Source organism: Schistocerca nitens, chromosome 2 (genome assembly GCF_023898315.1).
Source record: "Schistocerca nitens isolate TAMUIC-IGC-003100 chromosome 2, iqSchNite1.1, whole genome shotgun sequence".
In the NCBI taxonomy this organism is placed as follows: domain Eukaryota; kingdom Metazoa; phylum Arthropoda; class Insecta; order Orthoptera; family Acrididae; genus Schistocerca; species Schistocerca nitens.
The window spans coordinates 807,887,946-807,914,385 of record NC_064615.1 but is presented as its reverse complement, the minus strand read 5'-3'; the positions used below and the strand labels follow the sequence as shown (position 1 = coordinate 807,914,385).

At 38.4% G+C, this 26,440-nt stretch overlaps 1 protein-coding gene across 9 annotated transcripts in view; it reads right to left on the bottom strand.

Moving 5' to 3' along the window:
- The window catches only part of LOC126237066 (sodium bicarbonate cotransporter 3), a 1,007,081-nt gene that overhangs the window by 26,947 nt on the left and 953,694 nt on the right, over positions 1 to 26,440 (bottom strand). For 8 of the 9 annotated variants that reach the window (XM_049946852.1, XM_049946853.1, XM_049946851.1 and 5 more), the window contains one exon: positions 4,788 to 4,969. The exons of the other annotated variant lie outside the window; for it this stretch is intronic. In XM_049946852.1, coding sequence (XP_049802809.1) covers positions 4,828 to 4,969 — 142 coding nt within the window. In that variant the 3' untranslated portion in view covers positions 4,788 to 4,827. The remainder of the gene's footprint in view (positions 1 to 4,787; positions 4,970 to 26,440) is intronic. 9 annotated transcript variants of the gene reach the window in all.

The window sequence follows — 26,440 nt, the reverse complement described above, 5'->3', positions numbered from 1 at the left end:
CAACTCCTTCTACTCCATTGACGAATTTTTTAGTAGAAACAAATGATATATTGTATATATTCATACTATTAGTATTGTTATTTCAGCTTCTTTTTTTTTAAAAAAAAAAATTGACATGTTCCACATCCACGAGGATCTCCTCAGCACGGATCTATGGAACGAAAACTAATCTAATCTAATCTAAAAATTGATGGCACCTGATTCACAATGGAAGAATCTGTGCCTCTACCAGAACGCTATCCATAATACACGTCCAAAAGGCACGAATTGCAACTGTGATCCCATAGTGCTGATGGTGCTTCAGATCCATTGACCAGAATTCCATAATCTAAATCTGGTAAAATGAGAGCCTCATAGAGCAGCAAAATGGTGGAATGATCCACACCCCAGATGGTCCTGCTGAGATAACGCAGGATATTAATTTTTAAGCTTCCATCAATGGGGTACCAAGTTAACTGTTCATCAAATATGAGTCCTAAGAAGCAATGTCTCTTGACCACACTGAACAGCTCATTGTGTAGATAGAGTTCTGAGTGCAAATCAATAGTTCTATCTTCATAAAAGTCCACAATGCAAGTGTTTGTATTGGTAAACTGAAAGCCATATATACATGCTCAATGTCCCCCTTTCCTTACAGCACCCTGTAGTTGTCATTCAGCAACCATAGTGCTGGAGGAACTCTATGATAGATGCAGAAGTCATCAATGAATAAGGGTGGTGATACTACAGATCCAACTATCCCTCTGATAAGGAACCCCTTCAGTGCAAGTTCGCAAAAAGCCAATTGTGTTTACAGCATTCAACACCCCATATATTGTCAACCATGCAAGCACAATATTGGCTGCTAATGGCAATAGGGGGGAGGATGGGAGGTATTCAGTGATGAACACAACATGAAGTTATAGAGCATAGCTGAACTGCTTAGTTGACGAATAACTCCCAACAGTGCTATTGATGCTCATAGAAAGCAGAGTAATGGTGATAATAAACAGAGCAAACACTGCACTATATCTACAACAACAACAACTGCTGAAGTTGACATTTCATCAGAAAAGAACCCAATGAATTTTGCAGAGTGAGAAAGAAGTGGCAGAAGAAATATTAGTGTCCCAGCAAGACGGGTCAGTGGAATGTTGGTGTTGTATTCGCTTGACTGTGCAGACAATGTACATCAGGAGTACAATGATGACAATATGAGTTCAAAAAGTGAAATTAATATTGAAACGTGTTGAACCATGTAGTTCATCAAACTTGTTAGACAGGAAGCCACAAATCCCATCTCCAGTTGAATGAAGTAAAGGACAATCATTCTCCAAGGTCAAATCTGGTGATGTGAACCCATTTTAAGATACCAGAAAGTTTCCAAAAAAACTGCAGCACTATCAAAGCGACTCCTGTAGTAAAACAAAAGGCAGAACAACTGAATTTCTTAGGAATTTGAGTTAGCCATAGTACTGGAATGGCAAAAATTCCATGTATAACAGAGTTTATATTTACTTTCTTGTTTTTAACTTCTGAAATTTCATTCTGCACTGCAGCTGGTCAGCTATCACTTCCTAGTATTTTATGTCACAGATTACCCTGAGAAATTAGTGTGGAATGAATGATGTTGCTGGAGATAAGCTACAGAGTCTACAATATGGAGACCACCACAATAAGTAAAATAATGCTCTCTCTCTCTCTCTCTCTCTCTCTCTCTCTCTCTCTCTCTGTCTGTGTGTGTGTGTGTGTGTGTGTGTGTGTGTGTGTGTGAAGAGAAGAAATGGAATAATAAATTCTTTTTTTGGCTCATGAAAGAATAAGAAAAGTTTTCTGCAGTTCATAAAAAATAAAAATGTCTGTTAAAATAACCAAGGAAGAAAGGTCCGTTGCATTAGTATTTTTTTTATGCAATTAGTTTTCATGGTGCTAATATGCTGCACTTGTTGAAACAGGATGCTCTAATAGAAATTAAAATTACGATGTATTTTTCACATGGGGAGGTTGGAAGAAGTGTTCCCTAGTTGGTACATTCAAAAGTCTTAAGGGTCAAACATTACACTTCTTTAAAGCAGTTAATCACCCGAAACAATAAGGGGTCCTAATGCTGAAACATTGAACAGTTTTTGCAATCTCATTCAGAACAAAAGGAAATAAAATCACAAGAAGTTTATCTGGGTGTGGACAATGGTGTTGTGCACTTCAAGGTAATTATTATCTTACGCTGAATCTGTTGCCAGTGAATTATGCAGTTTCATAGAATAACTTCAGAAAATCGAAAGCAAATGAGCAGAAATTAACTCATTGATAGTCACAGATTGGCTGACACGCTTCACATAAAAATGGGAAACATTCATGTGCAAACATGCAGGAATCCTAAAAGTGACAGAAGAGTGCAACAAATGCTATGTTTATTGTGAAAGCTGTAAGAATTTTATTCAGAAGTTACACAGAAGTTTCAAAATAGTTTGAAAATTGTTAATAGATGACACTGTAATTGCAATACATAGTGCCCACAAGTAGTGCACCACAGCTCAGAGTTCAAATGTGTGTGAATTCCTAACGGACCAAACTTAAACTAACTTATGCTAAGAACAAAGCACACACACATCCATGCCCGAGGGAGGACTCGAACCTCTGGCAGGAGGGGCCGTGAAATCCAGGACGTGGTGCCTCTAACTGTGCGGCCACTCCGCAGCTCAGAGTGATCAATAGCTTTGTTGAGCTGCAACAGGAGATTAGTGCACTGAAGAAAGAGGTTAAAATCACTGAACAAGATGTTTTTCTGGTACTAGATTACTGTAGGTTGGAATACAGTCCTACAGCAACAACGCACAGTTTTCAAACACAATTTAATGTTCCAAAAGGACCTGATGTGAAAATCATTCACAAGCTCTTTGCCAAATTACAATGACAGGCAGCACTGCCGATGATATAGACGCGAATGTTGGCCCCAGGATAACTGTACTTACTCCTGAAAAAGTAGCCACATTTTCTGGAGTTATTCAGTAAAAGCCAAGAAAATCCATCTGAAGAATTGAAGCAGAGACTGATTCAAAGATCTCCAGCATGCAGAAAATACGAGACAGAGCCTACACATTTCCATTCAAAATCCAAAGCCATCATCTTTACAAGCTGCAGGACAGAGAGCTGACATTGTGAACAAGATTCAACTGATGATAAAGGAGTCGATGCTGGCTACCTCAACTGATGATAAAGGAGTTGATGCTGGCTACCTCAACTGATGATAAAGGAGTTGATGCTGGCTACCTCTGGTTCACAGATGAAGCACAGTTTCACCTGTTTGGAGGCGTGAATGAACAAAACTGGTGATTTTGGGATTCCAAAAATCCCCATTTGTGTGAAGCAAAGTTACTGTTTTGACTATGATATGCAGCAGAAACATAATTGTCCCTTTTTTATGTGAGAAACAATCACTAGTGAATGTTATTTGCAGGTTTGGGAAAATTTGTTTCCCCACAGCTAGTGTTGGAGGACCTACAGGCACTGAGTGGTTCATGTAAGATGGGACCAGACCACATCACACCAAATGCACTGATGCAGGGATGGATTGGCCTCCGTGTTCACTCAGTCTGACACCTTGTGACTACTTTTTGTGAGGTACATTGAAAGACACTGTCTACCGGAACCACCCCACCATGTTGGATAAGCTTGAATTGGTAGTCTGTGTGGAATCTGAATCCATTTCCACTGGGACACTACAGGATGTGATGACAAATTTCATGGTTCATTTGCACCACCTCCATACTGCAAGTGGTGGACATTTTGAAAAGATTGTTATGTGACTGCAAAGACTGCTTGTAGAGTATAAGTTCAATCATGAATGCTGATTCTGTAAAAGTTCCACAGCTATAGTGTCATCTGTCAGCAGATTTTCAAACAAACTTCTGTATAAAATTCTGACAGCTTTCACAAAAAAAACATACCTTTTGTTGCACTCATCTATTGATCTCCGTTTTTGAGATATTTTGAAACTAGGGATGCATTTGCTAGACACCCTGTAACAGGAATACTTCAAAGTCGTTATAAAGTCACTAGTTTGGTGGTAATTCATTTTGATTCGATTTAATATGGTTTGTCTTGCTTAATAACAGTGTGCAGTTTAAGTAAATAAATAACCAGTAACAGTAATCACAATGAACTCATCTACAGGAAAACATGTTTCAGCAATGATCGACATTTACACAGTGTGGTATATTTCCACTCTTTTGAATCATTAGCTATTTTGCATGCTGGTGCATTTGAAGCTGATATTCACTGTTCATTTGCCACAGTACACAGAACAAAAAAAGGCTACTTAGATCTACTCTAATGCCAAAAATACATTTCTAGATATTAAAAAATCCATTTGTAAATGCTATTAATAATTAACAAGAAATAAAAAACACTGTACTTCAAAAATGCAGTAGAGAAATTTATGACTACAGGGGCTTCAAATATTACAGTAAGGCTGAGAATAATTAAAAGAAATGGGAAGAACAGATAATTTACTTTTTCAGCTAAGTTTTTGTTACATAAATATGGAAAAGGGTGAAACAGGATTTATGAAGGTAACATAAAGACTGATGTTCCTCTGCTGAAAATTTATACCAATGAGACTAAATTATTTTCTACTTTTCTTAAAAAATGTAAACCAAAACATATCTTACAACAGAGCACAAAAAATCCACCACCAATAACCCTCCACCTACCAAAAAGCAAACAATGTGCAGCAGCAAATTCACACATATTGCAATGCATGAATAAAGCTGCAAAATTTCAGCACAATTTAGAAAAAAACTACTTACAAAAATTGTGATGATCAGACTAGTTGACAGGAATGGTGCGTTACACTTTGGTATCGGAAGTACCTATCCCCACCTTAATTGTCACACCATCGTCTTCCTCCTCCTCTGGCATTGATGACAACCTCCTCTTCTCATCATCAGTTATTGCATCTCTTTTATGCCCTCGCTTTTTAGATTTTGAGCTAAATATAAGTAAAAATGTGATGAGTTGATGTGAATGAAAAATATCTGTTGCAAAACTGAATTAGGAAGGTGTGAGTTATTAGGAAGGTGTGAGCTATTATTGTGAGTTGTTATCATCTAAAAGACCAGATGAAAAAAATATGGATTCACACACATAGAAATACAAAACTCAGCCTTGTATTGTTGAAGAGACCAATTTCTGTCTAGCACAAGAGCCAGTTGTATTTGACAGAAGCACTTAAGCATAATCTCACTGTCAGCTCTCATAATCAATTTCCTCAGGAATTAATATTATGTAGATCTAGTGAAAGGCCCACAAAAGTGATTTAAGTAGATTGTAGTGAAATATATAGACATGATATTACATTCTTTTGAGGGATTGTAAAAAGTTGCTTCTGAATAGATGCACATGAAGACAACCACATCTAAATCAGCCACTGTATTGATCAAACATATAGCTGTGACAGAAGAAAAGTACAGATACAAACTATGAATAAAAGACTTTTAAAATGAGAAAGAGGAGCAGAAGCAGAAAAGAGGAGCAGAGGGAGAAACAGTACACATGATTATTGGAGACCACTAAGTGTGAAACTGAAGTGATAAAACACAACAAATGCATCAAAAACAAATACTGCAGCTGAAGTCTAAACCCAGGTATTGCAATTTCAGTACAGTACCACTGTACTGGTTCTTCAGTACAGTACCACCATACTGGTTCAAAATTATCATAATACAAAAATGAAGTAGTAGTGTGAGTTTGTTCTTTTTATAAATGCATTGTGTATGTGTGTGATGGCCACTTTCACCTCTGAACCCTTTCATAAGAGCTTTAGCCATTCTTCTATGTTATTTTGTCAAGCAGTACTGTATTACATATAAATGAACTACTTCAACTCAGATATTGGTTAAAGCATAAAACCTATTTGAAGTAAAATTATGTTCTAGGTTTTTTTAACAAAAGTAATTTATCAGACATAATAAACACATGTACTTCTTCAGATGAACAATGTGTAATAGGAATAAAGATTAGGCTATCAAGTGTTCATAATTTTTTTATTTTAAATTGCTAAAAAGCTGTCCCTGCACTATCTATCCCATTTCAAAAGTTTATTGAGAGCAAATGTTTATAAGGGGTGTATAATTTTGCTGTCACTTTTACTTTTGAATTAGACAACTCATTTTTCCAGTTATGGATGATACAATCAGAATAATATCATGTACAATCCAGATATATGAAGCTTCAATGATCATAGAAATGAAATTATTAAAATTGTCTAACTGAGAACATGTAGAATCTTAATAATTCTGAAGGAAATAATGCAGAAGATGTGATCTGAGAATGAGGGTGATTTATGCACAACAAACATTATTAAGTTAAACAGATGGCACACAATATATATACTTTCAGAATACAACCAAATTTTTCCCCCTTTCAGCATCATTTTACTTGAGCACTAATACTACTACACCAGATATTTGTTTATTGATCACGTGAATGTGCACATTATTTCTGAGAAAGAGTAACATACAGTGTTTAATAAATATCCACTAACAAAATGTTCTCTCACAATTGTTCTAGATTTGTAACTGTATTATACCAAGTGGCCCTCATTATACTGAGTTGTATAATACTAGACTGACATAGCAGTATTCAACACAGCCTGATCAAGGACAGTTGCAATAGTGTCTAAAATATTTCTTCATTTAAAAAAAAAAAAAAAAAAAAAATCCCACATGGTTATATACCTAGAAGAATTTGGACTAATTTGAAAACAATTAATTAGTATATAGGTGACTGGAGTTCTCAAACGACTGAAGCAATGGTATTTTCTTACTTCTTTGCCAAACGAAGGTATTCAGGAAATTTTACTTCTTATCCTTGATTGTACTTTCACTGTTCGATCCAGTTTCATGTGATAAATACACTGCCTGACAAAAAAGTACCGCATCAAGAAGGGAATGAGGAAACAAATGAAACTTCCTAAGTTGAGAATGTATGTGATGTTGGTTCAGTAATCACAAAATCGAGTTAAATTTACAAAGAACTTGACAGTATCAACCCATTGTTGGAAAGGAAGTTATAAAGCTGTTGTATCCTCTCCTGAGGTAAGCTGATCCACAACCAACAATACTTGCACTGGTATGGAGTTAACATATGAGCTAGTCCTACACATGTTCCATCAGAGACAGATCTGGGGATCTTGCTGGCCACATGAATACCTAAACATCACACATACAGTTCATAGACACACATGCCATATATGTGACATCATTGTCTCATTGAAAAATGGCACTATGATACTGCAGCACGAGATGTAACACTTGAGGATGCAGGATATCCGCAACAAAACATTGTGCCATCTGAGTTCCCTCAGTATCTACCAGTCACAACCTTAAGTCAAATCCAATGGTTCCCCACATGATGATGCCAGGAGTAACACCAGACTGTCTCTCCAAAACATAGGAAGAATGGGACCTCTTTGTAGATTTTCACCATACTCACTGATGACCATGTTCAGTGGTAATGCAGAACCATGTTTCATCACTGAACATAATGCAGTGCTATTCATCAGCAGTCTTTGCTTCCCAGTCATGAAGCCACTCCAAAAGCAGCCATTTGTGTTATGGTGTTAACGGCAGTCTATGTATGGGATGGTAATTCCCTAGTCCAGTTGCTGTTACATCTACAGCTACATCTACATCTACACTCTGGAAGCCACCTTATGGCATGTGGTGGAGGGCTATGGGTACTTGTGTCATTTCCTCCTTTTCCTGTTCCTGTCACTGCTAGTCTCCAACCAATGGTGTGGAAAGACTCAGAATTTTGCAGGGAGTCTGTTACTTGTTCTCGGATGGCAGGTGCTAATGTGCTTGGTGCATGATTTAGTGATGGTCAGCTGGTGTCGGCCAGAACCTAGGTGACAAGTATGCCTGCCCTCATTCTCATGCAGTCCAACATCAGAATAGTTCAACTTCCAAATGCCCCAGAAATGTGGATATTATACAATTCAACCAGCCAGCCAAATGGAGACCTACAATAAGGCTCCTTTCAAACTCTGTCAGGAGCTGATAACACTGTCCGTCATGAGTATGTTGCATTTCCATGTCCTTCATAGTGGTGCTGTTCATACCCCTTATATATCCTGCCAGGCCTGGTAACAACACTTAAGATGAACAGTAATAATGAATTCTGATTGCTGTTCTACCTGTCACAGAAAACTGCAACTGTTATTATTTGCATACCTGCCAATAATGTGTTTGTTTAAGAAATTACATTGACATCCAACCATGTCTTCTGCATGCTTCACCTTTTTGTCAGGCAGTGTGCACTTATCTAATAAACATGTCTACTTTAAAGACAATGGAAGCTGATTTGGTGAACATGAAGATGTGTTGCAGTGAAAATGTGTGTAGCTTTGGAAGAAGAACGAAATGAGACAGTATTGAGTTTTGTTACATTTCAGCATTGATTGGCAGTGTATCAGATTGGTACCGATGTTATACGAGACATTAGTCATAATGCATAGCTTTTAATAATTTTTAAAAAATTGTATTTTGATCAGCATTCTCATTTTGACCCTTATTCATTCACAAGAGAAACATCAGTCATAACAAGCTTACATTAGAGAACACAATTTTTGTGCGGGGTTAAACATAAAAGTTAGAACACCAAAGGGTACACACAAAATGTAATGTAGTTCATTCTTAGAGACACTGAATATATTGCATTTGATGCAGAAGCATTATGATAATAGGTGCAGTTTTCTCACATTTTAAATCACTTTCATGCTCACGTAATATTCCTGTATCAGAGTGTGCAGGTCAGGATAACATGCTAGGACTATCACTTCCTGGCAAATACACTAATGTTTCTAAATGCACACTTGCATGCATTCTGTAGCAGATAAATTTTAGCCAATACCTTTATTATATCTTTGACAATTCTTCTGTCTAGATACATTTAGAAAGGCAACATGCCAAAAGCATGTTTATAAAACATAGTAACACCAATAATAATAATAATAATAATAGCATAAAATCCTTCTGTACTATACTATCACAGTTGTTTGCAGTTTTTGCTATGCCAAGTACTAACACCATGTTAAAGTGAATGAGATCACCTTGAGTTGCAATAAATTTTATTCAGAGATTTTTTTAGCCTTTAGTCAAATATTTCTACTAACGTTTTTGGCACTGTTTCATTTCATAAGCATAGCATGTAAAAAATCATTGACAGTATTATAATGCTCAGCATTCAGTCTGGTTTGTGACATTTTTACGTGACCTTCTGATATATTCTCATATATTTCTAAATTTTTCAATTTCGTTCTATCTTCTCATGGATTTCATATCAGACCTGTAGTGAACTACTATGATGCAAAGTTCCAATAGCTTGACTGGGGCATTCCCCTATTGCTTTGTCTGTTTCATTTTGCTATTATTATTATTATTATTATTATTATTATTATTATTATCATCATTGTCTTGATAGTGTGAAGTTACAACTTTTGTTGCTATTTCATCATGTTCCACCTGCAGTGCAATCCTCATTTAAATATCAGATATGCAAAATCAGTTTTTCTGTACTTAAAATCACACAAGTTGCTCATAAGACATTTTGAATGTTTTAGATATACATATTTTGTTTTAACTCATTAGTTGCTACAACTTTTTTACATCACAATTATTTTCATGTACTTATGTACAAACATTCCACATGTGTTGTCTGGCTCACGCACCTATTAAGCAATAAGTATAAAATTCCATACTCTATGGCAAGGGATAGAAATTAAGAAAGCAGCACTCAATCCTAGAGTCAAATGAAATTCTCAGAGTTCAGTAGGATGGAAAAAATATAGATATGATACACAGAGCACATCAACAAAATTAGCTAAATAAAGCCTAAAACGAAACTGTGAGGAACACCAGTTGAAACAAAAAGACTTCTGGTCAACTACATGCAAACAATTGCACTTCGTCCTTCCTAGAAAACTACACAAAATACTAAATCCAAAAGAAAATTACACTGAACATGAAACACGTAGCCACGTAAAACAAAGAAACTACATGAGCATAAAGAAAGAGCTCTGATTAATACCTGCAAAGTTACTTTACTGTAATAAGCTGCTAATATATTCAGTCACAACAATGTCAGTGCTGAACTGCAATGGAAATATAAGAAAACAAAGCTGGATGCCAACACAATTCCCAATGTAAAATGGCAATTTCTCTTTCCTCTTTGTTCTTGCGTACAATAAAATACAGGCCCACTTTTTTGCCATCCAGAAAATAGCTCTCAGTTTAGTTCCCATAAACACTCCTCTATAGACAAAGCCTTATTTGATCTCACAAATGAAACTGATAAAGAAAATAATATCATGTATATATTCTGTGACATTTCCAAGGCCTATTTTTGCATGTACCCTGAATTTTTACTTAAGATTAAACTAAACTAAACTCTGCCCAAACACGCCATGAAGGCCCAATGGTACTGGCTGGCCGCTGTGTCATCCTTAGCCCACAGGCGTCACTGGATCTGGATACAGATAGCATGTGGTCAGCACACCGCTCTCCCAGCCATATGCCAGTTTATGAGGTACTAAGATATTATATCACTTGCATGGCTCGAATTAAACCTCTGCAGTGGTAAGCAAAGCATCACATTAACAAGTTGCAAAACCGACAACAACTAAAATCATACTGGGCAAAAAGTCATCCTGTATGTCTCACTACTTAGCACAACTCTTGTTTTTAAACTACACAAAGAAATGTTTTTAGAAACAGTTATGGTCTTTGATGTTATGAGAGTACTGATAGTGTGTCCAAACTCAAGCATACCAAATACAGTCAATATTATACCTGAACTAGTTTATAAATTTTGCATAACAAGATGCTTGGCTCTTTATCTTAAAAAAAAATCCAACTTATGAAGTATCAATTTTCTCACTTACAATCTGAAACATTTTTTGGAATTTCTTGGAGGCCAGATGGACAACAAGTTCAAATGCAATAAATACACTGATCTAAGGAATGAAAAAACTTTTTTTCATCCCACTTCACGCGAAAAACACCCTTCCAAGTCTTAACCTCTAGATCTAAATGGAACAATATTTCACATATTTTCTGTCCTCCTTATCCTATGCAGTAATATTTTGAGACACTGCCTCTAAGACCAATAAGTATTGCTTTTAGAAAAATAGTGTAATAGGAGTGTTTTTTAACTGAATGCCTTACCGTGGCTTCTTCAAGGATCTATGGATTTTTAAATACATTTTCTGGCTTATATTTTTTTAAAAATCAGTAACTGATCACATTTTTATTAAAATGTCATACAGAGAGCAATATTAGAAGGAAATAACTATACTTTCCAAGGAGGGAATATACTGTTTCAACATCTAGGATAATCCAACACTGAAGTTAGGATCTGTATTGTAGCTAATCCAGCGGTCACTGAAGTATACATGGAATTTCCCAGAATACTTAATAAGAGCAAATCAACTTACAGTAACAACAGGTTAACAGGAGGTGGAAATAAATGTCTTAGAGTTTTAAATATTGATATAGAAATCCTTATTCTCCAGGCAGATAAGGACAATGCTATTGGGGTAAGGAGAAAATTGGCTTAAGTGGGTCTTCCAGTTACTACCAAAGACAATAAGTATCTCTTGAAGTCAGAAGAGACATCACCATGACCGCATTGCTTACCAAAAAACTGCAGGCCAGGTGCACCACTGAGACTGTCAAGCATGGAGCCACTGTCTTACAGCCATTTATCAGAGAAACACACACTTACATGAAAAATTTAACTAAGAGTGCTCAAATTGAGTTCTACAGATATTATGGCCAATCTGATACTTCAATATTCAGCATGATTTTTTTATGAATGAGGTGATACCACAAGTAGAAGTTCATCATAAAGGACATAACAAATCTTTCTAGATATTGTCCCATGTCAAATTACTATCAACTAGGCAACAAATTCTATGATCAACCAGATTGAATAATAATTAAAAAACCAATCAAGAGTTATCTAATACCCGTATTTGCAAAACTTTGAAGCAACAGCTGTTTGTATGTCCTGGAAGAGCCCCACCAACATTTTTGGCTTGCTGTTGAACTTTTGTGACATGATCATGAGAATAAATGCAACTCTCTGAGTTTCTAAATTTTTGAATGGTATTAATTCCATCAAAGTTCTCACTGGAAGCATATGATTAGTTCTCAGTTTTGGATGTATGACTGGCAGTTTACTTACAGTTTTCTGCATGGATGATGGTAACCTACCAAAAAAACAAATACCTTTACCAAGCAGAAGAGAGAAGGAATTAAATCACTGTTGGACAATGCTGAGAGAATCTGTGAGCCACAGTACTTGGGAGTGGGAACAGATCAGTTAATGGTAGCCTCTACAAGAAATTGTTGACTCAACAATAAGATACACAGATGACTGTATACTATCATATTCGGACACATTGACAAAAACATTTGTAGAAGAAAAATGCTGTATACACACAAGTGAACATGTTGGAATTTTGTAAATGACCTGCATCGTAGATTATTGTCAAGATGATTATACAAGAGTTCTTGTACTTGTGGCCACGTTTACACTGGAATAAAAAAAAAGTTGAACACAGGGCTCAAGGAACATAAAAACAGTCTTGGCAGGGGATAACCACATACGATTCTCTAAAAGAGAAGTTGTGTTTTACTATGCAAAATGTAGAGAGAGGACATATAAATTCAAAAAACTGAGAATGGTATCAACAGAAATAGTGAAGTGCTAAAACTAGATAATCTGTCAGCACTGCTGTATCATAAAGCAAGTATTCAGTCACTGAACAAGGTCCAGTGCACAGGTTTGTCTGGATAAGCATGAACTGTCCAGCCATTTTTACTAAAGCTACCAGCATTGCAGTAAATGTCAGAGGCTATTCAGACAAGTGATCAGTGTCACCTGTAGCAGGAAATAATGCTTGGATTGTAAGATGATTGAAAGCATTTTCACTTCACATGAAAGGTTGGGGAAAGGAAGTGTAAAATTACATAAATAAACTACTAAACAATGGAAAATTCAGGATGGAATGTAACAACACCAAGTTGCTACTCACCATATAGCAGAGATGCTGAGTCGTGATAGGCGCAACAAACAGATTCACACAATTATCTCTTTCGGCCATTAAGGCCTTTGTCAGCAGTAGACACACACACACACACACACACACACACACACACACACACAGCTCTCTGAGACTGCAGATGTGTGTGCAAGTTGTGTTTGCTCGTGTGTGTGTGTGTGTGTGTGTGTGTGTGTGTGTGTGTGTGTGTGTGCGCACTCCTTAATGGCCGAAAGATATAATTGTGTGAATCTTTTTGTTGTGCCTATCGCGACTCAGCATCTTCGCTATATGGTGAGTAGCAACTTTCCTTCGCTGGTATTGATAAATAAACTACTGTTTGCCAAAATTCTTGAAAACCTGGTCTCTCCTCATTCTTTATTTTTATTAAGTCATTAGTTTCTTAGCTGGTTTGATGCTGGCCTCCTACTCTTTCCTTGCTGAAGAGGATATGTCCTTGCAGTTCCAAAAGCTATGACTGCTTTCATAATTTTTTATAAGTTTATGTCTGGGCAGTAAATTCAGGTCAGTGCACATGTCTCTTAGTGAATTTAATAATTTCCTGACTGGAATTTCCCTTTTTTTAAAAATATTTTCCATTGCAACCCATGCATTTTTACAAGGGAAACTTTTCTCCTAGGCATCTGAAATGTCCCACTAAACTGCTTCAGTCATATCTTGTACATGACACACTGATGATAATCATAGAGCCATCTACTTAAACTTCCATTTAAAAATGATCCTTACATAAACTTTCATGCCTCTGAGATGCCAACTAAACTTGAGTCAAATAAAAAGGCTTACAGCAAACTACAAGCAATGCAACATTTATTTAAACACCTTAATGTGTGCATGTTATACCTTATATCTATCTTCCATCCATTCCACACATATATAAACTGAAGTCCCTCACTGTGGTTTCTGTCTATGTTCGGGCTAATCTCGGGAACTACTGTAGGGAATTTGATACAGTTTACACTAATAGACTAATTCATGAGGAAGGTTTGCACTTATAATTTACAAATATTTCATGCAAATTGGCCAAATATGATGAATTAAAGTGTACTGTCACTGTGAAATGGTGTGATTGCCATCTGGTGTGGTATGGCAGAACCCTCTGGAATGACCCATATGTGTTATATGTATAAGGCTGCCCAACTGCAACACCAGGCCAGTGTGAGCTACCCCATCAGGAGGCTGGTGTGACGTACTACAGACTTCCTAAAGTACCTGCAATGCAGGGCTTGTCAGATGTTAAGCTCATGAATATTTAAGAGGTGTGAAGTGAAAACATGGTAAAAAGTCATACAGAAAATGTAGCTCCCACTGGATGGCACTGAAGCTGAGTGGCTGTAAGTGGTTGTAGTTTGCACCAAATTCTGTTACTGTCTGGCATACTGAGCCATACTGATGCTGCATTCAGGCAACCAGCAAGTGGCCATAGCATGCACTGAACTGTTGCTGAAGTTGGGGGGACCAGATGGCAATGTAGCTTGCTGCTCCCACTATTGCCACGAGATGCCACTCAAAACTCCAATTAAATATGGATGAGAATTCTGCTAACAAGCACTGTTGGAATTGTTTAAGTAATATGAAAGTGATGATATTCAATTACCTAACACATTACTCTGAATTCTAATCATAACTCTACGCAGATGCCTGTAAACAAAATTACTGGTGTGTCAGACAAGTCTTCTGGCTGCAGGTACCTAGTGCTACTCTTGCAAAGCTGGGGAGGGTTGTTAGTACCAAATATTTCAGTGGAACATTTAATAAGTTTTTGGCATTAATATTTATAATATTGATAAAATGCTTCAGTGAACCTCACTTCTAGATGTTAGCCAAAAATAACTATGTGCAGACTAGTGCACATTATAAAAATAATAAAACATTTTAATGCAAATACTGCCAGGTTGTTATTGATCACTATCTGACAGTGACACTGCTATTCATTGGGCTACTCTTCTCAGTTTGTTACCCATAGTTGCTTGTGACTTCGAAATACATCTTCATCTTTTACTGACACACTTGCTTTCATAAATTTTTATTATGAAATTTGTTCAGAAATGTAGCTGATATCTCCATTTGTGTTTTTCAGTGCCTTTTGTGACTGTCTTTTTTCCTTGTGTAGTTGACAAAATCAATTCCTGAATCATTTACCAGGTTTTCCAGTTTTAACTAGTCTTCTACGTATCTTTTATTCTTAGTCCAACTTCTGCACTATAAAATGCACTCCTAATTGGGGTGTCTGGAAATTTTAAGTTACACTATTTATTCTCAGCCATTATCTATCACTTCTTTCCAATCTGGGATAGGTTCTTGACTCTGCTGGTTACAGCATAAGTAGTTGTCACATTAGAAAAGAGCTTTCCAGCAATGACTGAGACTATAAAATGTTGACATGTGATGTGTCTGGATCATAAGGAGATTGTGAATTGTAGTAACCTCCCAACCAAGGTCCTTAATTGCGGCTTTAATCTTGTTAGTAGTTTGTCGATTTGTTTTATCACCTTGAAAAAGTTCTTGATGCAGCCTCTATTGTTTGCAGCAAATGTCAGCTATTACAATTACATACATAAGATGTAAATTTGCATTACATGATACCAAATGAGAACTATTATCTTCAATGGATGGTCAGAAATGTTCCTCATTTTTATTGGGATTTCTCTCTTTGATGTTGACATAAAAAGGCAAATATTCTTCTCTAAAATAACAATCTTGGATAAGGATGGTGAATATTGTTCACACACTAAATAACAGGTATACAGTGATGCACTAATTATCACCTGTTGATTTGTACATCACATTTCCTGGCAAAGCAAATGTCACACAATGATTGACAGAACTGATTTCCTTAAATCTCGTATTGGTTGGACTGACTTAGATGATTCGATCATGGATTTAAGTGTTGAGATGGTCCCCATGAATAATAGCCTTATCAAAAATTACAAATTGCTATTGTTATAAATACACACTCTTACACTGCAAATTAACAATGCATTCTCCCTGTAGAATGTAGAGATCTTTTGAATGACTGCCACTAAATTTTCCTCTTCTGTTGAAATCAAAAAGAAGAACACATCTAAATGTAAGTTTTTTTCAATGTGACAGTCAATTTTCTTTACCTCTTGAATATCATAAAGATTCTTCAAAGCACAAAATTCAGAATTTGTTTATAACCTTAGCTCTCAAAACAATGAATGAAATACTGTGTTCTGACAGAACATGGTTACGGTACAAGTTCATAAGCTTTTCCAACTGAAGTCAGTATCCATAATTTTTTTTGGATTTGAGATGACAGTATAGTAAAAAGACAAATCAATGTTGCTGCTGTCATTCTATCAGAGTATATCAAATACTGCTGGGGCAATGCAAATTCAACATCCTGTCTTTGCTCCTACCTTGATAATTTCTTATAAGAAGCATAAATAAAAGTCATCACAAGACTGGGTGTCAATAATGGAGACATAGTGAGCTGATGTTCTTCACTGACTGGGATTTGAGATGGAATATTATTGTCCCACATTTGCAAATTAGGAAAGAGTTTTTTTGTGACAGGGTGCTGCTCCTGTGATGTTTGGTGGCGGCTATGTTGCCAGGGTCAGTACGCTGTGTGCCTTCCCCTAAGTGTTAATGGCTGTGCTTTACAGGGCAACCATGCGACTGTAGTCAGTGTCTATGCTGGTTACTGCACACAGCCAAGACAATGATTACTTACAACCATAATTAAAGTTCATGATAGTAGGCTGCTTGACTGTATTGATCACTTCTCTTATTTTTCTTTTGGTGGTAAATAACCATCGAAATATTAACAAGCCTTCAAAAACTATGAAAGTTTCTGCATTCATTTTGGTATTCTGACACTGTGGATGAACTGTGTAGTTGAAGTCATGTACAACATTTGTGCTTCTTTAGCCATATTCTGACCATTTATTGATGTCTATGATGTACAATAATCTGCAGTAAGAGCTGTCATCACAAAAGCAACATCTATGGATGAGCTGAGAAAGTTTACAAGGTGTACAACTTTGCTTCTGCCATTTGCCGATAGGTTGTGACAACGGTAAGTAGCGTTGAAAGAAACAGATTGCAAACATCAGGCAGTTAGCTTGGACCTCAGTCAACATAACCTCCTTCAAACATTAGTTGATTTGTGCCTGGATCATAAAGTTGTTCTTGTTTGAAAATGTCAGTTTACGAGAATAATTCTCGTCATTTGCAGGAGGTGTTACTGTTTTGTTTCAATATAAAGAAAACAGTGACTGAGTCTCATTGAATACTCTCAAGTACGTATGATAAGGACACAATTAGTGAAAGAACGTGTCATGAGTGGTTTCAATGCTTCAAGAACAGTGATTTTAACATCACAGACTGCTGTAGTGGTTGAAGAGAGAATGTTTTCGAAGATGCAGAATTGGAGACATTGCTGAGTTAAGACTCACGTCAAACTCAAGAAGAATTGGCACGATTAGTGGGAGTGACACAGAAAGCCATTTCAAAATGTCTCAAGGCTTTGGGCATGATTCAGGAAGAAGGAGCTTGGATCCCATGTGAGCTGAAACCAAGAGACGTTGAACGGTGTTTGTGAACAGTTGCTTCAGAGGCAAAAACAGAAGGTATTTCTGCATCACATTGTGACTGGGGACGAAAAATGGGTTCATTATGATAACTCTAAATGCAAAAAATCATGGGGATATCCTGGCCATGCCTCCACGTCGACGGCCGAACCGAATATTCACGGCTCCAAGATCATGCTCTGCATTTGGTGGGACCATCTTGGCATCATGTACTATGAGGTGTTAAAACCAAATGAAACAATCACAGGTGCACATTATCGAATGCAATTAATGCATCTGAGCAGAGAATTAAAAGACAAATGGCCAAAATACAGCATGAGGCACAATAAAGTGATTTGCAGCATGACACGTTGCAACAGAAGTCAAAATGCACTAGGAAACATTAAAATGGGAAGTCCTACCCCACCCACCATCTTATCAAGACATTGCTCCCTCTGACTATCACCTGTTTAGATCAATGGCACATGGCCTGGCTGACCAACATTTCTGATCTCATGAAGAAGTCACAAATTGGATTGATTCATGGATTGCTTCAAGAGATGAACAATTTTTTTGACGCAGGATTTGTACACTGCCTGAAAGATGGGAGAAAGTAGTGGCCAGTGATGTAAAATACTTTGAATGATACCTGTCTAACCAATTTGTTTCATTAAAGCCTCAAATGTTGGGGAAAAATGGTGGAAGCAAAGTTGTATACCTTGTATAATTTTTTTGTTGCTGTGGTAGATTGCTTTACTGCCCATCTGGTGCTGAATTTTGCCCACATGGTTTGTAGTTTCCTGCATGAGGGCTAGAAGAGTGATGCACAATTATTCCAATTCCTCTACTCTGTAACTCATTTTTAGTGGTCATGATTTTATTGATGGTTTCTCCACTGAATCAGTTTGCTCTGAAGAAGTATGCAGCTTCTGCAGTTCCAGTTTTATGTAGTCCACATCACATTTTGGTGAGCATTCTATTTCAACTTCTGTAATATGAAACTGTTCTACTGTGGGTAGAGGTGTGATATAATGCACAAGTATCTATGAATGCTGATAAGCATTTTGTAGACTGTGGCCACCCTGGTGTACCACTTGGTGGCCTGTACACTTTTACATTAAGCAAGCTGTTCTTCATGAAAGCATCGAATGAATCAGCACTTTGTGCCATGCTGCTGCAATAAAAATGCTGGCTTTGTTAAGTTGATATATTTTTTGTCATATGGTGCCATGGATAGGGCCAAGTGCTAGTCAATTTGCTCATGTGTCTGTTGGAGGGCTCTTAAACTACCATACACATAGCAGGGAAAGTTACAAATATTTTCACACATATCCAAATATCATGAGAATGATTGAGGCCCCTGTAACATGGCACAACCATACAAACTACAAAATACTTCACCATACAAATTTTTTAAAACCAGATAGACCAGACTCAAGAGCATAAAACCAACAAGCCCAAGATCAACAACCAAGAAGTTGAGCAACTGACATTATGTCCTTGAAAGGCAATCAAAGTTTGACAGTACATTATAATGTCTTAACTCCACCTGATTGTTAAGGTGTGTTGGGGGTATAGCTTTAGACTCCACATAATTTAAATCTCTTCCAGAATGATTAAGATCTGACCCTTCACTTCTCTGTGTAGGACTTTTTCAACTACTAGTTACATCTGTTACGGAGGAGCCAGAATCATGTAAGTGACTATTTAAAGTATATTTTGAATCTCAGGCTCTGGTGTTCTCAGGACCTAATACCAAACCCTCTGCCAGTCTGCCTCACATACCTAGCAGGATAATTGTCACAACTGATGCAATATACACCAGTAGCATCATACTTTTCACAGGCTACCTTCTCTCTATTTACAAGTCTTTGACCAAGGTTCTGTGGGATAAAGAACGCTGGATTATTCTGTTTTGTCCTTAACTTTTTATCTACTTTCTGTGAAACTGTGCCAAAGTATGGTATCCTATGATAATCAATGAACTCGTCTCCCCCTTCATCCAACCTCCATAGTGTGATTTCATAGCCAATTGACTCCTGCCTATTCCTATCAAATTCTTTTTAAGCAGTATACCATTATCAATATTCATTAGATCATCAGAATCGTATCCACTGACATGTGCAATGTGCAGAACACACTGAAAGTCTTCATCATGTGCCTCCTTGGACAAGGGTACACTGTGAAGGCAATACAACATTTACATCTACATCCAAATCTATACTCTGCAAACCGCTGTGATGAGCATGGCAGAGGGTATGTTTCATTGTACTAGTTGTCAGTGTTTCTTCCTGTTACATTCAAGTATGGAGTGCTGAAGAATGATTGTTTAAATGCCTCTGTGCATGCAGCAATTATCCTAATCAAATCCTCACTATCCCTTTATTCCTTTGTGAGTGACACGTACAGAGTTGTAGTACATTCCTAGAGAAATCATTTAAAGCCGGTTCTTGAAACTTCATAAGCCAGCATCCTTGGGGTAGTTTACGTCAATCTTCAAGAGTCTTCCAGTTCCTTTGTATCTCTATGACATTGTGTCATGATTAAACAAACTTATGACCTTTTGTGCCGCTCTTCTATGTATACGTTCAACATCCCCTGCTAGTCCTATGTGGTATGGGTCCCACACAGTTGAGCAATATTCTAGAATGGATCACATGAGTGACTTGTAAGCAATCTCCTTTGCAGACTGATTGAACTTCCCCAGTATTCTACCAATAAACGGAAGTCTACCATCTGCTTTACTTACGACTGAACCTGTGTGTAATGCCATTTCATATCTGCACAAAGTGTTACATCCAGGTATTTGTATGAGTTGGCTGATTCCAACAGTGACTAATTGATGTTGTAGTTATGGGATACTATGTTTTTTTCATTTTGTGAAGTGCAAAATTTTACATTTCTGAACATTTAGAACAAGGTTCCAATATTTGCATCATGCTGAAATTGTATCAAGATATGACTGAATATTTATGCAGCTTCTCTCAGGTAGTACTTCATTATAGATAACTCCAACATCTGCAAAATGCCTGATTTTACTATTAATATTGTTTGCAAGGTCATTAATATACAACATGAACAGCATGGGTCCCAACAAACCTCAGTGGGGCACACTTGAAGTTACTTCTACACCTGATGATGACTCTCCATCCGAAATGACAAGCTGCAACCCCCCTATCAAAAACTCCTCAATCCACTCACAGATTTTACTTGATACCTCATATGATTGTACTTCTGACAATAAGCATAGGTGTGGTACTGAGTTAAGTGCTTTTCAGAAATCAAGAAATACTGCAACTACCTGGTTGCCTTAATCCAAAGCTTTCAGTATGTTATGTGAGAAAAGTGCGAGCTGCGTTGGGTTTCACATGACTGATGTTTTCAAAATCCATGCTGGTTGGCAATGAAGAGGTCATTCTGTTCAAGATACCTCATCGTGTTTCAGGTCAGAATATGTTACAAGATTCTACAACAAATTGATATCAAGGAAATTGGATGGTCGTTTTGTGGATCACTTCTACTATCCTTCTTGTAGATGGGTGTGACCTGTGCCTTTTGCCAAGAAATGGGCAAGATTGTTTTGTTTGAGGGATCTACACTTGATTACAGTTAAAAGAGGCGCTAACTGAGCCACAGATTCTCTATAGTACCTGACAGGGGTTCCATCGGGGCCGGGAGCTTTGTTTAATTTTAATGATTTCAGCTGTTTCTCAACATCACTGACACTAATAATTATTTCATTCAGCTTTCCAGTGGTAAGAAGATTAAATTGGGGCAATTCTCCTTGGTTTTACCTTTTATAGGAATACTGGAAAATGGAGTTAAGCATTTCTGATTTTGCGTTGCTATCCTCAGTTTCAATTCCTGTCTCTTTCAATAGGGCTTGAACACTAACTTTGGTACCACTAACAGCTTTAGATATGATCACTTGACAATATTCAGGTACAGTAGTCACTGAAGGCATCACACATTGCTCTCTTGACAACCAACTGCATTTCTACGGCATCTCTCTATCAATAGCCCAGGTTCCCTCCCATTATAAACATGTCTAACCAGTGCATGGCCAACTATTTTTTTAAACTTGAACCAGAGTTTCTATACATGCTCCTGCCCTGTGCTGAAAGTTTCAAGCTTCTCACTGAGATATGACACTACCATTTTTTTTTATCTAGTTTACTGAACATACACTGTATCTTTCTGCTTGGTTTAGTTGTTCTTTGCGCTTTGGTAATTATTGTTGCCACTACCTTATCATGGTCACTGATTCCAGTTTCAATGTGGATATTCTTAAAGAGATCAGGTCTATTTGTTGCCATTAGATCCAATATTTTTCCATCATGAGTGGGGGTTCCTAAGTACCTGTTCTATGTAGTTTTCAGAGAAGGCATTTAGTAAAGTTTCACAGGATGTCTTATCACACTAACCACTAACAAAACTGTAATTTTCCCACTTGATTGATGATTACAGTATGACTGGGGAACTTAAGTACAAGTGAACTGAGGTTTTCAAAGTTTTTGGTAACATCAGGAGATGAGTCTGGTGGGCAACAGGAAGATTCAATTATCATTTTACGCCAACCCTTGATACCGAGTCTTGCCCAAACAATCTCAAATGCAGCTTCAATTTCTATCTTGGTGGACCTGAGTTTCTCGTCTACTGCAACAAATACACCATCTCCATTTTCCATTTGCCTATCCTTTTGATATACATTTAAATTCTCCCTGAAAATCTCACTGCTATCAATTTCAAGTTTCTACCAGCTTTCTGTACCTAGTATTATGTTAGTTTTACTGCTTTTTATGAGCACTTAAAACTATGACACTTTGTTGTGAATGCTTCGGCAGTTTACCATTAGGATTTTAACTCTCTCACCTGTGGGAGGCATTTCTTTCAATCTTACACAGATACTTCTGGGTTTCCTACAGCTATTGTTATCTGTACTGGATGGAGAATCCTCTAATCTAAAAAACCCTTGTGTGCACCCCACACACAGTCAGCTACCTGAGTGGCAGCCTGTGATGTGTACCACACATCTGACCTATTTAGGGGGAGCCTACAGTTCTCAACCCAACAGCGCAAAGGGTCATGGTCAGTTCTGAGGACAATGCTGCAAATTGTGAGCTTCATTGAAACCCCACACACAAGACTGGCACTCTCAACCTTCTGTGCCAGTTGCCGGAATGACCCCAGAATGACCTCAGAGACCAGGCGAAAGGTATCATTTGTTCCAACGAGTGCCACAATCTGCAGTTGGTTGCACCCTGTTCCCTCAATGGCTGCTGAAATAGCCTATTGAATGAGGCTCCCAGGCATACACAATGAGTGCAGCTGGTGTCCTTTGCTGTCCCTTGTTGCAGTTTTCCTAAGGGGTACCATCATTCATCAAACAATTGAACTGTTGATGATTGATAGACCCCTTACCCTTTTTCATTTGCCACCTCCTGACACTGGACGAAACAGGTTTCATTGAAACAGGTGGAGTGAGCCCACTGCCTCACTTTCAGGTTCAGTGAAAGACCTCAAACTTGTTGATTAGGGAGATAGGTACAACACCCTGAGTCCTCCGTGGTCTCTGTCCACCCTGTACAGGATGCCTAGATCTACCATTGACATGCCACTTGCAGTCATGTGACAGGTAATGACAGCTCCTGTACTTTCCGCAGAGGAGGCAGGATTCACATGAGAGGATAGTACTTGACGTACTTCTGGTACAGGTATCACAGGGACATGACTCTCTGGAGCTCTTCCAACACACCAATTCACAGCAGCTGCCAGTCATTTGACAGTAGCCAGGGCGATTTCCAGCTGCTTATGAAAGTCAACCAACTCATCCAGTGTTTGAGAACCGCATATACAGTGGGGCTGCATTTTGCTGATGCAAAATATTACAAGGCAGTGGAGAAATAAGTTTAGCTTAAGCCCACTGATTATCTTTTGATCTATTGAGCTAAAAAGTTGTGAATTCCCTTTAAGAATTTAAGCAAATAAACAAAATGAGATTTCTGTTAAGGCAAAGCAAGAACCTGTGGTAAAAATTACTAGTTTTCTAAAATGTTTTGATGTGAATTATAATTGTTTTCAAACGAGAAAACAGAATTAATATGTTAGTCAGAAAATCTGCTACAGTAACTAAATCACAAATGCCGATTTGCAACGAAGTGTTCATAGATTATGCAAAGGATGATGTCAGCTTCCGAAAAGTCTCAAAAACACATGTTTATTTGCACTGATATACAATGAAATTCAAGGGTGATATATTCTTTGGCTGAACTGTGAACCACAAATACTGATTTGCTATGAAAGAAATTATGTATCAGAAACTTACGAAAATATAGTTTTGTAAGCATCCAGAAATTCTCAAACTAACCTGTTTCTCACACAACTGTACAAAGAAATTAAAGAATGATTGTTTTTAACAAGGATAGGCCTGTTCTAAAAAAATTTTAAACAGCACAATTTAAGCCTACAATTGACGATAACAGCAGTAGTTTATCACAGCACTTGCAAATGTTCAAAATTTCACAATATATCACAATACAAATGGGTATTGATACAATCAGTGAAGATTCCGCAGAACCAATGCCAACATAAAATATGCAAAAGTAGAACTTTAAATTAGCACATGATCTTGTACACACAAGGGAAAATTCCTAATTTGGCATTTATATGTAAACAAATATGCACACTGCATGGATTTTTCACTTAGCTGATTCTGTACACACTTCTACACTGGCATGCTGAAGAAGAACATTGCAGCCTAAGTTTATCTCAATCAAAATTGCTAAAATATGCAACACCAATGAAGCACTCTTCTGACTGTTGCAGGTAACAATGCTCTTTTCTATTTATCAAAACCTGATTCACTTGAAAGCAGCCACCTTGTATGCAAAAGGGTCATTAGGACTGCAGTGTATAACAGTATCCATCATTGTACCTCTCTAAAAATGTCACACTCAATCTTGTATCCTATAGAGAAATTTTTAGATCTAAGTAAAGTATTTATGAGTAAGTCTGAAAGTGATATTGGTGCTCCGCTTCACACCTACACTAGTAAAATTGTACTATAGTGCAGATACATAGACAACATACACTCCTGGAAATGGAAAAAAGAACACATTGACACCGGTGTGTCAGACCCACCATACTTGCTCCGGACACTGCGAGAGGGCTGTACAAGCAATGATCACATGCACGGCACAGCGGACACACCAGGAACCGCGGTGTTGGCCATCGAATGGCGCTAGCTGCGCAGCATTTGTGCACCGCCGCCGTCAGTGTCAGCCAGTTTGCTGTGGCATACGGAGCTCCATCACAGTCTTTAACACTGGTAGCATGCCGCAACAGCGTGGACGTGAACCGTATGTGCAGTTGACGGACTCTGAGCGAGGGCGTATAGTGGGCATGCGGGAGGCCGGGTGGACGTACCGCCGAATTGCTCAACACGTGGGGCGTGAGGTCTCCACAGTACATCGATGTTGTTGCCAGTGGTCGGCAGAAGGTGCACGTGCCCGTCGACCTGGGACCAGACCGCAGCGACGCACGGATGCACGTCAAGACCGTAGGATCCTACGCAGTGCCGTAGGGGACTGCACCGCCACTTCCCAGCAAATTAGGGACACTGTTGCTCCTGGGGTATCGGCGAGGACCATTCGCAACCGTCTCCATGAAGCTGGGCTACGGTCCCGCACACCGTTAGGCCGTCTTCCGCTCACGCCCCAACATCGTGCAGCCCGCCTCCAGTGGTGTCGCGACAGGCGTGAATGGAGGGACGAATGGAGACGTGTCGTCTTCAGCGATGAGAGTCGCTTCTGCCTTGGTGCCAATGATGGTCGTATGCGTGTTTGGCGCCGTGCAGGTGAGCGCCACAATCAGGACTGCATACGACCGAGGCACACAGGGCCAACACCCGGCATCATGGTGTGGGGAGCGATCTCCTACACTGGCCGTACACCACTGGTGATCATCGAGGGGACACTGAATAGTGCACGGTACATCCAAACCGTCATCGAACCCATCGTTCTACCATTCCTAGACCGGCAAGGGAACTTGCTGTTCCAACAGGACAATGCACGTCCGCATGTATCCCGTGCCACCCAACGTGCTATAGAAGGTGTAAGTCAACTACCCTGGCCAGCAAGATCTCCGGATCTGTCCCCCATTGAGCATGTTTGGGACTGGATGAAGCGTCGTCTCACGCGGTCTGCACGTCCGGCACGAACGCTGGTCCAACTGAGGCGCCCGGTGGAAATGGCATGGCAAGCCATTCCACAGGACTACATCCAGCATCTCTACGATCGTCTCCATGGGAGAATAGCAGCCTGCATTGCTGCGAAAGGTGGATATACACTGTACTAGTGCCGACATTGTGCATGCTCTGTTGCCTGTGTCTATGTGCCTGTGGTTCTGTCAGTGTGATCATGTGATGTATCTGACCCCAGGAATGTGTCAATAAAGTTTCCCCTTCCTGGGACAATGAATTCACGGTGTTCTTATTTCAATTTCCAGGAGTGTATTTCTACTGCACAATGGTTCTAAGGGGGAATGCTGTGATTTTGTTGATAAAGTGAATGCTATACATGCAAAGGTACAGTTTACCAAAGAAAACAGTGAGAGGATGGTACTTAACTCTAACAATTTCAGTACAGGATACAAGGACTGACTGCAACATTATTAGAAATGTTACAGTGACAGATACTGTTCTACACCACAATTATAATCACCCCTTTGCGTACGTGATGGCAGCTTTTAGGTCAATGTTGTCCACCTTCACAGTGTACCCTTGTCTAAGGAGGCACATGAC